A 17037-nucleotide genomic window follows, 5' to 3' on the forward strand; every position below is an offset into this window, starting at 1 on the left:
ATTTCTAAAAAAATAAAATAATTACTTATATACCTGTACTTTTTATTGGTTTAAAATTTTACAAAAAAGTTTTTTATAAATAGATTCGATTCTAATTATTCAAAATATTTGTATACCGTCCTGCGCCATAATTTTCAGTAAAATATTGCCGAAATCGGTAAATGTTTATTACTAAATTTTGTTCATCAAAGGTCATTCGAGAGAAAATGAAACAATTATTTATTTACCTACATGTGTTTTACTGATTCCAAATTATGCAAGATAAATGATATTTCTAAGTAGACTCTGCCATACTAATTGTTTAAAATACTTTATATTATTCAATGTAAAAAATAACATATCGGTCTAAAAACTACTATAAAAAAAAGTTCAACCAAAGCGGGTGTGCTATCACAAAATCGCGAGAAAAAAAACTCTAAAGGGACAGAAAATCCGATTCGTAGAATATGTCTACCTGTCGGCATCTATAATTAGAACTAAAATTCAACTCAACCAACACACGATGCAGGTGACGTTTAGAATTTCGAAGGATGAATAATTCCTCTAGAATATGTTATATATAGCATTTAATATTTAGAATGGGGCATTTAAAATATTAGAAACTATATAACTATATATCATTTTTAAAAAAGCAACTGTGTATTTTCTTTACTTGAATTGATTCATCTTATTATTCAGTGTACAAAGGTATTGAGGTAAGTTAACAAAAAATTAATAGTTTATGGGTTTTTTTTTATATTTTATATAAAAATGCCAGAATAAAATATAATATATTTTGTAAATTATTGATTTTTTGGTATTTTTATTTTAATACTTTTTGTAAAATATAATTAGGAGAATTATATTATATAAAAAAATAATATTATTCTATTTAAAAAAGCTGAACGACCTTCATGTGACTTCGAAAAATCAATTTATTTAAATTAATTTTATCATTATTCGCTCCCTTTGAAATCATACAACTTTTATCTAAACATATTTTTTATTTGACGCATACTTTCAGGGATAATAGTTTGCAACACTTTAAATGCTTCACCTTGTATATATAATAAAATATATGTGTATATCTTTATTTATAAAACATGCATATATTTATATTTTTTATATAAATTATATTTTACGTCTCTTTCCCTCTTTTTCTGTTTATATCTATATTACATTTTTTATATTTATATTATATATTTTTAACATAAATATTTCGCAAATTTGCGCAATTTAGAAATTGGTTCGCGATCGGATCATCCTGAATATTTTAAAAATTTGATAATACCTCGTGATGACCATTCCGAGAGGAAAAACTCAAATTCCCGACACTGTATTATAAAATATCCATCGTAAATGTGCTGCGTGCGTAAAAAAACGAACATGCATAAAATATAAACACTCGATGCGGCGAATCGTTGAAACTGACTGTGTGTTCATGACCACAAAGCATTTCTCGTCTCCTGTTATTAATGGCATCGCCTGGTATTTTACGAGATTCCTTTTACAAGCCCCTGTTCACAAACAGATACGGGCGCTTCATTCCCAGCATATACAGTAGATGCGAATCAATTAAATATGCGCTGAAGCTGCATCAGTGGAAAATATTTACTTTATCGAATCGATCGATGGAATTCGAAAAGTTAACGTTGTAAAATATCAAAATTTACCAAAATTTCAATCATATTCAGTTATTCCCTAAGATAAGTGCAAAACCGATCTTTATGAGATCGATAGATGCGTGGCTGCTCTATTTATAAACATTTATTGGAGAAACACCAAGGAACGAGTGAAAAACAGAAATGCAGGGGAGCTTGTTTGCAAACTACTGTAAAGCAAACAAATAGCAGCGCAAGTTTTACAAAAAAACAACTCGTCGGAATGCTAGCGGGCACATTTGTCTAGAAATACGAGTCATCGAAACTATGGTTCGGCATTGTGCTTTTTGCAAATTAAAAGTTCTACGCGCAACGACTCTCGCGCGTTCGCGCGCGCGATATGGAATGCAATATATATTTTTTATTTCCTGGCCTAGAACCGCTCGTGCGTTTCGCTGACATGCACTCGCCGGCGCTGGCGCTCGTTTATATTTGTTTATCGATTGTTACTCGCATGACAAAATGCCGGCGAGAGGAAGGAGTACGAAACAGTCGTACGCGGTCCCTCGCCACGGCAGCAGCTGTAACGGCAGAATTAAATTAAACGCTAGTGATGCCGAGTCAAAAAAATCATAAAGCATATAGAGGAGCTCGAAATGGTTCATGGAAAGAACGGTGCTGAAATACTATCTAAAAATTTAGCTACAAATATAAATCAAAAAATAAATTTTATCAGATCGATCAGGATAATTACATAGAACGTTTTAGCTGATTGCTGAAGTATCAAAATTTTTTTACAGTATTTTTTCTTCCAAAGTGATACTTCTGTCTCCGCTTCGCTCGTATCTCAAGCAAATAATTTTATTATACCATCACATGTAAATTGAAAAATTTATTATACGTAAATTATTAGTGACTTTAGAGTCAAGTTTTGAAATTTACGCCTGTCATTATTCCGTCACGCAGTACGCCGATCTATCACTGTACATCTTTTCGACGGTATAACACTATGACAAATCAGGTATAAGATATTCGCGCTTGCAGAGCTGTCCGCGCGAAAAATTGCCTAACATTCCGGCGTCGCACGTTCGTCCCTCTGATCGATTTCCAGCGATTTCTGCGACACGATACACAATACTTGATGCGATATCACACTTGGTCACAACGACGCCGAAAGACCGGATATAAAACGCGGATGTCTCATCGCATATTCGACGGCATAAAATCGCACGCGATATAATTGAGCCGATAAAAAGACACGGTCGCGCCTGATATTCTCTTTTCTTCTTTTTACGACACGTAACGACCGAAATCTGAGAGAGAATTCCTCCCTACGTTCGCCTGTCGCCTTTTGACCACTGGCCACGGTGATATATGAAGCGGCCATGGACCCCCCGCAGCCGGGGTTACGAACCTCCAAATTGATTCGAATCGTTCCTCGGCCATAATGCTGGATAACTAATGACGCTCACGCGCCCCCGATATTCTCAGACAGGTACGAGATCTCACGCGCGCGTACGAAAATCTCCCAACGGTACAACGGGACTGTAAAGCCATTTGAATTGCGTCAGGTCACTTGATCGATCGTACGCACGTTTCTTCACTTCGTATATAACATCGTGGAATTTTTAAAGAGGAGGATCAGTATAAAAAAAGGATTGAATCTCCAAAGTATTTAGACTCCCATTCAATTATCATCACAATTATCTCAAATTGTAACGTCAGAAGCGAGAAAAATATTCTTGCAATATATATTAATACATATGTAGATATATGTTTCAATAAAACAACGTTTATGGTATAAACGATAGAACTCTTATAAACCGAAAACTTTCCCTTTGTTTACGTTAATTATTAAATTATCACACGTCTGGAAATGAATGATGCATAACCAAAAACAAAATAAGCTATGTTCATAGCTGTGACAAAGTGTCAAATTAATAATATATAGAAATAAATATGATTTAATTTCTTCCTCTGAAACAAGAAAATAATTTTCGGTATATCTTATCAGTCTAGTCTATCGATTGCAAAAAATGTTGTTTTATAAGAAATATTTCAATTATAATCGCAAACATTTTTATTGTGTGTGTTTTTTTTTTCACTTTTGACGTTATAATGTTAAGCAAATGTTAGTAATACCGAATAAACAAGGAAGAATCGATATTCAAAATGTTCAAAATCAAATCTTATATCATCAATCAAGTGTTTTAGACTTGATCTAGAACCACTACAAAAAGTTCATGGCTTTCTGATATTTCGTCACTTTCCAGAGACAAAACAAATACATCTATCTAATATGTTACATAAGCATCTATATTTCGACACATTGATAAAATTGCAAAAATCGAAGCGCGCTTTTTTTTACGATATAATAATATGGTTGCACTGGCAAATGATGCGTTCGCTTTTTTTGCATCCGTCGTCTGAAGTGCGATTTCAATATCCGCAATGTAACACATTAACCAGCTAATCATGTTCGTCCGCACACACGCAGATACATATTAATTGGCATGTAGTGCAAAAAAAGCCTGATATATGGTCGGAGCGTCAAGTAGCCGGATACCTCTATAGGCGTCGTCAATATTAAATTGAAAAGTAATATCGAGATCGAAGTGTGACATAATTGCCTGTACATTGGCTCATGTGCGCGCACGTTCGGCAGGGTAATTACAAACTGCGGCTTCCCACATGAACGCGCTTGATACGCGGACCGGTCGTCTTCTCAACGAGCTATCGGCTTTTAATAATCGGCCGTGAAACTCGTTAAGATGCCGCCGGTTAATCGATGTAATGCGAGCATTTCACCTCTAATTGGCGAAATCGAGGTCTCAATCGAAACGCCGAAAAAGAATCGTCGACAACGCGACGTCTCGTGGACTCGTGCACGCAGTTTCTTAACGACTCGCAGAGTGCGCACACTTAGCGTCATTAATGCCTTTACTTTGTAACGAAGATGATGAAAATGCTTTTTAAATCACATAAAGGATGTCTGATGGTATGATGAGAGTTGAGAAAGCGATGAAGGGTTAAAACGACTTTCAATATTGTGAACAATTACAAAAATTTCTCAAAAACTCTAATCTTAATGTTATTTAATTCAAAGACGTTGAATTCAAAAAGAAATTATCAATTCAAATTCCAGCTCTTTATACAATTTAGTTTCATTGATTACATAGCAATAAGCTCTTAAAAAATTCAATTAGATATGTCGGAATGTTTGAATTGATTGTATCACAATAAAAAAGAACTGAAAACTATCAATTAATGTGATTAAGAAGGTAATTAATAATCAGAGCAGAGATAACTGGAAAAATTGAAGTTTGCTGACATTAAAATCTTTTTATTTTGTCGCTAAATTATTTTCCTTGGTTTTTTAATCAGTTAATTACTCACTATTGATTACTACATGCAAGATACATCGTTACAATCGAAAATTAATTGGTCTGTCTTCAGCGAGATGTAGAAATAATATAAAAAAGAATGCATATTCATCCTTTCAATTTAAACTTTCATTTAGATTTTTTAGTAAACATATGTTTACTAATCACAGAAAGATCAACGGATTCATTTTCAATGTACTTTTTCCATCATTTTAGCAGCATATAATTAAAAATGATAAATGTGCATATTCCATGTTTAATAGTCGATGCGTTAATGTGTGTACAATGGGATGTGTTAGTGGACGCGATATAAAAAAAGATTTGATTGAGTGCATGACACCCACATGATGACGCTGATGATGGCGATGCGCGTGACAAGTTAGTGTGTGCATTTATCGAGATGTAAATGGAAAAGACGAAGCAGATAAAAAAGAGAGAAAAGACAGTAAGGGAGACATATAACATATATTATATTTCAAGTTCTCCACTCTTTCTTTTATTTATAATAGGGGGGAGGAAAAGAAAGAAAATATCATTTGAAGATCTGGCAAAGAATAAAACAATTAATTATCAATGGAATGGTAAGGTATACGTATAAAAAAATGTTTTAATTCAAACAAATCTTTTATGATTTTTCATGTAATTTATAATAATATATTTAGATTTCAAGAAATGTAATATTTTTCAAAATACCTGCAGAATCAATTATTTTTGTAAATTGTAAAATATCTTTTACTATACATATGGACGAATTTGGCTGGATAAAACTGTCTATAATTTTTATTTATAGAATAAAAATAATAAGTTTTGAAAAATATTCTTGGAAAATACATATCTAGTTATAACATATATATATATATATATAAACAGTAAAAAGTTGTCTAAAACATTTTTATATACATTTTATCGTTTAAAAAATTGCTTAGAATTAAATATGAGCGTTAGTTTTGAGAGATTGATTTACTTTTTAAATCTTAAAATAAATACGTGTCTTTTATAGACTTTTGTGTTTGATAATATATTTTAAGTAGAATCAAATCAAAAGTTCCAAACAGTTGTGACATGTCTTTTGCGACTATGTATATATGCGTTTATATGTCGGTATGTACAAATACATATGTACACGTATAAACAACATATATATATACTGCTTATATACTAAACTCTAAAATCCTCTCAGAGTTCTATACATAAAGAAGGTGAAGATAGATAATACGCGATAAGCGTATGGACAGCGCTAATAAATACAAAGAAGGATATAAAGATATTAATCAGGAGAAAAAAATCACAACGAAGTTGCTAAATATTTAAAATAATGGAGAAAATAATAATTAATAAGAAAAATAAAAGAGAGAGGCATTTCGTATTAAAAAGGAAAGGCTTAAAGAGAGAGTTTCTATTATATAATCACACTCAATAATTAACTAGCGTGTAAAGATAGCACGACGTCATTTTAATTGCCTCTATGCCGTGAAAAATTAGATCAGTCGGAGAATTAGTTCACTGATCATGTTGCGACTATCGATTAATTTTTAGATCCGATAAGCCATAAATGTACCGGCAGAGATCATTAATGTAATACCCCATCCACTTGCCTCTTCAATTACAACGCGCGAACGTTCTGCAAAAAGCGAGCATGGTGAAAAGAGATGAGAAAGCAAATCGTCGACGACGTAGATAATCGAATGGTATTGCAACGGGGATATGGCCAAGAATTATTACGACAAACGAGGCGCCATGTCCGAATGCTAAGACAGCTGATATTATCCTATTAGAATAAATGTAAAGCAGGAGATGACATTTCCTATCTTCCTTCCTTTCGAACACATTTCTCTCTCTCTCTCTCTCTCTCTCTCTCTCTCTCTCTCTCTCTCTTTCTTTACTTTTTCTTTCCCTTCCTCTCTCTCCCTTGGTACAGCTTTATGTCTGGCTTGGCACAGGGGTGGAAAATAGGAGCCGACCGAAGCGCGGTAGGGCGCATTTACATGATATGAATATAATGGAGAGGGCTGGGTCGCCGGCAAACTCGGGCTACAAGAGAGCACTACCTGTTGAACGAAGAGTCCGGGGGATCACCGGTGACCCACAGGATGTGTTCAGGGTCGTCGGTAGGCTCGTTGTCGACTACTATAACGGGTCATTTCACAAATTTCGACATCTTGTCGAAACATACGAGCAATCGCAAGAATTATTTGCGATTTGCACACTTGACATCGACAAATCATACACAAATCAAACAATGCGCTCAGCATTATTATGCAATTTAAAGATTGCGTAAACAAAAATGTGATACATATCAAATATCTTATACACTTATGTATGTGTATAATAATGATTTTCTAGACGTAATAATAACTTTCTCTTGGAAAGAAACAAATATTCACCAAGAGTTCAAAGTTTCTTCAAAGAGATATTGTCTATATTGGTTTTACTTGGTGGTATATATAACTTTACATTCTCTTTGTTGTAACTTTTATGTCAATAGATTTGTATCCTATTGAGTAATTTCAAGCGGCACGTAGTTCCTTATACTCACATCAATAATTATCGCTGCTCATAAGCGCAATATACCGTGCACATAACGAGATAACGATCTTTCCTCGGCTTTCAAATTAAATAGGATACACGTTTTCACAGCAATATGTGTGCAGGCGCGTATTTACGTTTCGTTCCTCGCATCCCATCTGCCTAATTAAGGGTTATTCGAGTACGTCTAATAGGATACCAGCGTACTATCGTTGCCCACGCGAAGCCTCGAAGAGTGAAGACAAAATCCTTTATTCTATAAATATATATAGGATAAAGCGCGCGCATGCATCTTGTTTAAGGAAAAATTCGAAGATACTTTCTTTGTTTTCCGCGATTCCATGATCTCTCGCTTCTTCAATGTTTTGCGAACAAGTAAAATCTCAGTCGCTCGTCCAATTAAGTGTGTAAAATTTTTATGATAATGTTTTGCGACTGTATTAAAGACAAACAAAATACGTCTATAAATGGCGATATACAATAAAAAGCAACGGCGTAAGTCTAAAGGTGACTCTACACGGTCTATAATACTGTCAGCATTAAATACTGACGATACGATCAGTAATTAATAACTGACAATATTATTAATCATGGTTAATGTTGACGGATTGACATGGAATACTAACCGTGATCTGGATTTTTATTCTCAGTACCGCTTTATTAGGATCCACAGTGCAATAGATAATGTACGTAAAACTGAAGTGAAATATATTGTCAATAATACTGTAATCATGTAAAGTTGTAATACATACTGTCAATATTACTGATCAGTATTATTAACCGTGTGTAGGATCACCTTAAGACGCGCTTTCAACGCCTAGATATTTCTGAATTACCGTTGCGATCGGATCCGCATTTCTGCCCGATATCATTTCCCGTTCCTCGATTACGACCAGCAGTTCCGACTATATCGCGAGCCCTGAGATTGCAATTTTCAGGAATGGCGGGCAGGTTGCATCTCGGGAGACGCGAGACGAGCTGCCTCGTAAAAATCGCTTTCGCGATCCCGGGGGCGCGGGCGTGAGATCGGAAGTGAGAGACAGCGACGGACTTAAAGAGAGATGAGGAGTGGAAAATGAACGTGGTGCGCAAAAGAAGGAGAAGGAGAAGGAGAGTACTGCGGAGGCAATATAAGGGGCAATAAAATCACGACGACCAACAATACTGGCAGACTTGGCCCACCGCCTGTACAGTTTCACCTTATCCTCTCCCGTTCTTCACTTCTCTTCTTCGCCCCCGATGCTCCTTCTTTCGTCTCTCCGTCGGTATCGGAGGAACGTGCAGCCTAGGTCAATTTTATTTGCCATGTGCCCGTGCTTCGTATAGGTAACTCCAATGTGAAAGTTTTGAAATTTCAACTTTACGAGGGGCTACAGCGGAGCCCATCGGGAAATCGACCTCTATCGGAGTTCGACTGCGAGGAAATTTGGGGAAAAAGGCGCAGCCACTCTTGGCAACTTTGCGCCACGTTTGCTCACAAAACAAAAATTTACATCCGATCTGGAAAGCGAGAAAATGGTTAAAACGGAGTGATTGATCATTTTAGAAACATCGAGAGTTAAGTATATGAGTTTAGCAAGTTTAGCAGTTTTCACAAACATTCGTTAATTTGACGGAACATCCCGAACGTCCTCTTATTTTCACATTGGTATCACCAATTCTGGACTAATTTTTTATATTTAAAAATTTGTATTAAATTTATATTTGAAAAATTTGAAAGTGATAAAAAATTTAAAAATGTCCTGGAAAATCTATATATTAATTCTAAAATTTGTCTTTTTCATATCCATAAATATACGAGTATAATTCTTCATTAAAGTAGTCATTTTGCTAATATTTATAAGAAAATATCTATAATCGTTGCTAGTTGTGAAAAAAAAATTATTTTGCTCTAGCAAGTTAAATTTTTGTATTTTAATATTTAATATGTCCAAAAATCAAATTGATACTGATTAATAATAATAATAATAATAATAATAATAATAATAATAGAACATAAATTATATTAGATTAATAAATAAAAATAATTAATTTTGTTGATTAGAAGGAAGTAAAAACGATCATTGATGCACACATGGAACGCGATTAATTTCAATTCTTGTCAACTTCTTATGAAACAGTAGCTGTCCGTTCTAAGGAATCGTTAAAGAGCAAAAGGAAGAAGGTACTAAACAGACAGAACAGGCGCCACTGTCTCGGCACGAGCGCATTGATATCATTGGAACACGAAGCACGATCGCTCAAGCGCCTACTATATCCTATTATACGTTAATGATGAGTCGGCTAACTGACTTGTAATGGCACACGCTGTACATCATTACGCATCGTAACCACAATATTTATGATGTTGCTGACACGGAAAAGTAAAAGTTCTACTCTCTCTAAATATCAACTAAAAGTAACATAATATCAATATGTTCACATTTAACAATGTAACTATTACGTAATATATGTGCGAATGTTTAGAAAATGTTTGAATTGAAATACATCCTGAGTATTTACAACACCCTGAAAACATGCTTACATCTAACGAGCTTTTGAAGCAATAAATTCTATCGATAACATTTTATTTGTGTGTTTTTCAGACAATCTTATACCATAAATTAAGAATATACTTAATTAAAGTTGGAAAAATTCTTAAAAAGAATAAAACTAATAATAAAAAATTTTAGTGAGAGACTCAAGAATCCATATGTTTCTCCAGCACAGAAATATGTGTTTCTGTTATGGGTTAATAATATTTTTAATTTCTTGTTTAACAATGGTGAACAATTATTGTTAAAAGAGCGGAAAATATTTTTATAACAAATAACAAATATTTCAATAAATATCAACAGTTGATTACTAGCTGTATCAAAGGGGGAAAATGCAGTGAGTGTAATGTTTACTTTTGATGAATAATTGGAAGCGCGAGATGTTAAGCCAAGATAAAAGGGCAAATTTGTATACCACATGTTTGATTTGACCATACCACTTGCATCCCTATCGAATATCCCGATGATTAGCCAGCGTCACCGCTCTGCTTGAAATGCTATTAAAACTCGCATAAGCCTAAAGCCGCCACGGTTGCGCTCGCTGAAAGCCCGGGCTTATTATATGCATGGATAACCGAGCATCCGGATAATAGCAGTCCCATTCGCTTTGAATAATTTGCCGGCATTCCGAAGTCCAGTGCTAACCAACGAGATCTCCCTCGAGCATTCTCTCTCCCCTACTACCTTATCCAGAAATCTTCCGATTCTCGACGCACATCGTTATTAAGAGTAGTTCGTAATTAGCTGCCGCTAATAACTCACATGTACTTTACACGCTTTATACGCATACGCATAGGAGCTATGAGCGAACGAGAACGAAAGGGAAAGAGGGAAGGAAAGGTGAAGACGGGATGCACGAGCAGGCGACCCTCCCCAAGAATGCCATTGTGCTTTACAATATCCACGAGCTATGAGCAAGGTTATTAAAGGGCTGAGGTCGCGCCTAAGGTTAAGGGGAAAAGACGGCTGTGACCGCGGAGCCTTTAGAAAGAGAATGAGCTTTCTCCTCGCACACAAACCACATCGCGATCTACGCTTGCTCGTGCTTGTACTCTACGCTCCTGCACGCAACCTGTGTGTACGCTTTTATACGGGGACGTTGAAAATATGCGAGCTGAGATCAAAGCTCGAGATCCGAGAGCCTAACCAGGAAGGATGGTCTCGTACGCGTGCTCTACGGGGATGGTTTGGTGCGATGGAAATGTGTTTTATAAGACCAACAAGTCGGAAGAGTCAGGGCTTTCGCACCTACTCAAGGGACGACGAAGAGACGACGAGAAAATGAATGTCATTCTACAGCCGGCTGCGCTCGCAAAATCATGATTATCTGCGTTAAAACACGAAAGGGCGTGCTCAAAATGAATAAGGAGGCAACGTGAGGGACAATAGAATGCTTATTCGATGCTTTGATGTGGCGTTCTCACGAGGAAAATACAAGTTGTGAGGAAGCTTTTGCACGCGTAGTTTCAGATTTTGCTCTGTTCTTTACTGGTGCGTACGCGTTGCAGTTTTTGTCAATTATTAATTGTTAGGTTTGAACGTCCTCGATTGGGAGCTAGCTTGGAGCTTGCAGATTTTTCGAGTAAACAGGCTATCGATTCGTGCAATAAATAATACTTTTGCTAGCGTATCGCGAGCAATGCTTCGATTGGAGCGTTCACGCTCCAAGAAGCAGACCTGATAACGATGAAAAATGTCTCGACTTTTTAAACGCATAGATACACGCTAACGGAATACGAGATCTGCGCATGCAGTTATAGTTCCGTAAATTGATCGCTTTGCGCGCGACATACGACGAGAATATAAATTTCTCCAAACAAACAAAAATCATGTAATGACCGCAATAAACTTTCGCATGTTCGAACCACTTAAGTATAAAATTGCCATCTTTTCATTCTTATTTATTAACCATCAACGTTGATTCACGTCGTTATGTGGACAGGCTAAGATAATCTTTAAGAAGAAGCAGAATTGATCAAGAAAGGAATATTCAACTAAATGTTCAGGATTTGCGTTCTAAAAGCTTTTAAAATATGCGCTAGATGATCACGCAATATTATTTTCTTATTTTTATTTAGAAGATAATGTTCGTCAATATTTTGAGAAATTTCAAGAAAATATAATAGATTAAAATTAAATAAATGCTCGATATAAGAATCTTAGAACAAAAATTAAAAAATCAAGAAAACTAAAATTTCAAAATTATATATGATATAATTCATTTTTAAACTTTCGCAAATAAAATCATCGAGATTAATCCTAAAATGTTATCGATATGTAAATTTTGTGTACAAATGAACACTAGGTCACATTGAGCGCTATGCCTTCAATTATCATTAGGAGGCCCTATCATTAGGAGATCTATCATGTTAAAAGCTAGGACAAACGGAAACAAGTTTTTAGAAATTCTATTTGTTATCTCTATCAGGACCTGCTGGGTTAGTAATATAACCCAGAAAATGTGATAAATAATTTTAATTTTTAAATAGTTTTGTGTTAATATACATTTATTTAAATGTTAGAAGACACAAAATTAGATTACATACTCCACATCAAGATTAAATTAATAATGTGTTTATTCTCTCTTTTCTTTTAAGTTATTAATTATTAATTATTTGTATTTATAATAATTTCAGTTATAAATATTTTCTCATTAAAAGTCTGAAATACATGAAAAACTATGTTACATTAATTATAAGTGTGACCTATTTCTTTGTACGTAAAATTTACATATTCATAGCAATACATCTATCACTTAACGATTGCATTCTAGGAAAGCATTCTGAGAAAAAGGAAAAAATGTAATAGATTATATAAAATTAAACAAATACTTAAAACAATTTAGAATGTTAATTTAGACGAAAGTTATCGAGACTAAAGTTTCGAAATTACATTTGCAGCTAATGTGATTCACTTCTGAGCTTTCGTGAATAAAATTCTCGAAATGTCAAAGAGCGATATAAAGTGAAATAAAAAGATTTCAACGTGAACATAATTCACTTCGTGTGATTTTCTCTTAAATCCTTATTTTTACAACGCAAAACACATACGATATTCGTATTGAATTTCGCAATACAGGAAGAACTAAAGTGACTGGGACACTCGCATCAGCAGGTGCGTCGTGGCATGCTATCGTGACGCGCTATATTCGTTAGATCGAGTGAACACTGACCTTGCGAAGAAGGCCGCGGCTGCGCTGGCCTGCGCCGGCGTCCCGGGCACTCCGCTCACATTGTACGAGTACTTGGTCTCCTGATACACCTGATACATGTTCGGTGACTTTGAATGCGACGATCTGTGATAATAATGATCGCCGCCGTGATGACTCTTCTCCGTCTGCTGCTGGCCAATCTTGGCCAAGCTGTAACTCTGCGTGGAGGAGGACGGTGCCTTGCCGTGACACTTGTCGCCCTTCTCGCACGCTGAGGTGGGCCCATGCAGAAGATGCGACTTCTCGTGCGCGGACACCGGTACGGATGACGCCGGCTGCTTGTCCACGGTACCGTAAGCCTTGAAATCGGCGTAGCCCTTCAGTTCGCCGTAGTAACGCAGATTCTCGACTTTGTAACCGTGTCCGACATCGTGGCCCTTCGCCTTGCTGACCTCGTGCTTGTTGTAGCCGACCTCCTGCGTGGTCGACTTCATTCTCTCCGCGCCGCACTTGCCGACCGCTGACTCGCCGCCGCCGTGCAGAGCGGTCTTTCCCGATATCTTCTCGATCTTCAGCATGGATCTCTCGCTTGGGCGACCTTGAACCGCGTCGCTGTTACCACCCCGATTCGACTCCGACCCGGTGCCCTTGTACTTGTCGCACGTTGTTACCTCGCCGTACGAGCCACCGCTACCACCGTCTGGGAAGACATTACCAACGATCCCGCTAGCAGCGACGTTGCTACCATCTACTCCACGAGTCTGATAGTGTTGCTGATGATGATGGTGATGATGGTGATGATGATGATGATGATGGTGACCCTTTAAAGGTTCGACGTGACACCGGGAATCGCTGTCAATTCTAGTTTCTTGCAACAGGTTCTCCTTGCTATTGTTGTTATTGTTGTTGTTGTTGTTGTTATTGCTGCGTACGTCACACGTCTTGTGAGAGAAACGTTGTCGTCCAACCACAACACGTGTTACTTCTCGCGCGGTCGGCGTGATACTGGCCAGATTAGAGGGCGTCTCGGCGCCATGAGTGCCGGTGTTCCCCCTTCCTGTGTTGGAATTACCGCCTCCGCCGCCGCCGCCACCACCACCGCCCTCGCCACCGCCACCTTGTCGTTTGACTCTCTCCTCCTGCCAAATGATAACGCGACATAGTAGTCAATGTGTAGTACTACGATTCATGCACTCGATTCCTAACTCGCTACCATACGAGCCAGTCAGAAAACGAAGTATTAATGGTAGAGCGCGATTGAGAACGGTTAACAAGTCGGTTTCTTCCAAGTCAGCTTTTCGAAGAAAATTGAATTTATTTATAAGAAAGCAGTTATTCGTAATTTACATTAAAATTTACTTTGCGTTGTTAGTCTCTGCATTACACTATTAAATTCATAGTGTCAAATTATATTCAATGTTTGAATTATCTTTAATTATCATTAATTCTATAAGTCGTCATTGTACCTACTCAATATGTTGTTAATTTAACTAACAACGGAGTTATACAATTTAAATTAGAAATGTATTAAATTTTATTAAAATTAGTTTATTATTTAACAAGTGTACATGTTGATATGATTGTTTACTTTAAAACTAATCACAAAAATAGAATTTATTTACATTTTCATACATAAAGGATCCAATATGGAGGTAATAAAATCCTTTTATCAAGGGATTGAGTTATTATTCTTCTTTAATTGATATCTAACATGTATTAGTTGATAAATAGAGTTTAATATATCTTATATATATATATAATACTATATTACAATTAAAAGTATAATTTACTTTATCAAGCACTGTTAGATATCAAATAGCTCTATTCGATATTAATTAAAGGAGCAATAAAAAAAAATAACTCAATTCCTTGAGTTAAATAACATTTTGTTATTTTTAATTTCCATGTGCGTCAAAAATATAAATCGGACCATTTCTGTGATTGAATAGCTTATTGTTAATATCAAAGGAACGCGCTCTCGATCGCACCGTCAAACAGAGTTTGATATCTAACAGTATAATTTAAATGCATGAAACAATTCCATAATAAAAATAAATCGTATAAAATTTTACGATATAATTATTTTACTATTATTTCAATTTTTATATTTTTAATATTATTTATGATCGATCAGTAAGAGAGAGAGAGAGAGAGAGAGAGAGAGAGAGAGAGAGAGGAGTCTCGGAGTAACCTATACTTTTACAGAGGGACTAAGAATTTTCTATACGTTATAGCTTACCTGGATCCTCTTAAAGTCATCCTGTCGTCTGGACACCTCGTCGTACTTAGGCGGATCGGCGTGATACTTGGGTGGCGGTTCCGATTTCAGCGGGGTCTCCTGATAGCGTGGTGGCCTGTCGAACTGTCGATACTTGGGCGGATCGATATACGGATTATTCCGGTACCCGCAGTAATTCGGCAGTGGACACTCCGTGAGATCCGACTGCGACCGGTTCAGCTGGTGGTAGTCCGACGTTAGCGCGTTCATCAACATCTTCTGCTGCTCCTGATGACTCTGTTTGCCGTGCTTTGCGATCTGCGATCTCTCTTGACCATCGGCATGGGACTTGTCGTGGGACTTAATACCCTTATCGATACGCTCCTTGCACACCTCAGACTTATCCCTCTTCTCCTGACCGGATGGGAGTCCATCGATCCCGTAAAAGGTCAACTCCTTCTTTAGCTTCTGATGCGACTTGTCATGTTGTCGTGGATTTTCCAATTTCACAGGCGGGTCTATCTGATAGAACGTGAGCTCGCGGGAATCCTGGGACTTCGAGCGCGTCTCTTGAGACAAGTGATGCTGCCGCTCCGGCTGAGAATGGCTGCGTGAGTACCGTTGATCGAATCTTAAACCGTCCTGGTACTTCGTTCGCGCGAATCTCTCGTTAGCGCCGAGCTTATGTCCGTATTCGAGATACTCGTCGCCATATTTAAAAATTTGCCGCGGCTTGTATTTCTCTTCAAACTGCGAGTAATTATAGGTGTTGAAACCGAACTGATTAAAATTCCTGCTGAGATTCGTGGAATCATAATCGGTCGAGGTCACCGCTTCCACATTTATCTGGAACAGAATGGAATGAAATTTTACCAAGATATAAAAATCACACACAGGAAGAATAGCTTTATTGAAATATCTACAAATTTAGCTAGATATAAATCCAAAAATAATTTTGTTCGGATCATCACCAAAAATAATTATATAAAACGCTCAAAAATGTTTGTTAGAATGTTAAAACGTTTTGCAGCACTGTCATTAACGCTTAAGCATTCTATATAATTATTTTTTATATTATATATTTATAATCAACAAAATTATTATTAGATATGTATCTAGCTAAATTTTTAGATACCTTAGCAAAACCGTTCTTTCCAGGCACGATAATTTTATTACATATTCAAATTTTTATTTTATGACTTTAATGTCGTTTCTTTAAAGATGTCTTGTACAATATCAATTAAAAGTGTAATTAGCCAAAAAATCAACTCAAATAGTCAATACCAGCTAAGATTTGTCAAAAAATTATAAATATATTTTGAAATCAACTGCAAAAAACAAATAAATTATAATTTGACTTTTAATGGCTCATACAGCTATTATCATATTTTGTTCCAGTTTTCGATAAATTTTTAAACGAGTAAATTGATCCAAATAATTTTGGACAAATATATTTATTAGTTTTGTTATATAAAAAATTTCATTTAATTCATAATTTCCTTATTCCAAATTTGCAAATGAGTCTTACAAAAAGCGATACATTACATAAGGTAAAAAAAATTAAATAGCTTGTATACTAATGAGGAATTATTAAATGAATATGCTCAAATTTTGCACAGATACTCATTTTTAGACGTAATAATAG

At 36.0% G+C, this 17037-nt stretch overlaps 1 protein-coding gene across 1 annotated transcript in view; it reads right to left on the reverse strand.

The window, feature by feature from the left end:
* LOC108753842 (kinesin-like protein CG14535) overlaps positions 1-15821 on the reverse strand; it is a 259756-nt gene extending 243935 nt beyond the window's left edge. The window contains exons 1-2 of the mRNA XM_018495775.1: positions 15414-15821; positions 13196-14313 (exon numbers count right to left, since the gene is read on the reverse strand). Of these exons, the coding sequence (XP_018351277.1) occupies positions 13196-14313; positions 15414-15668 (1373 nt within the window). The 5' untranslated portion in view covers positions 15669-15821. The remainder of the gene's footprint in view (positions 1-13195; positions 14314-15413) is intronic.
* Positions 15822-17037: the final 1216 nt, after the last annotated feature.

This window comes from Trachymyrmex septentrionalis, unplaced genomic scaffold (genome assembly GCF_001594115.1).
Source record: "Trachymyrmex septentrionalis isolate Tsep2-gDNA-1 unplaced genomic scaffold, Tsep1.0 scaffold72, whole genome shotgun sequence".
Lineage (NCBI taxonomy): Eukaryota > Metazoa > Arthropoda > Insecta > Hymenoptera > Formicidae > Trachymyrmex > Trachymyrmex septentrionalis.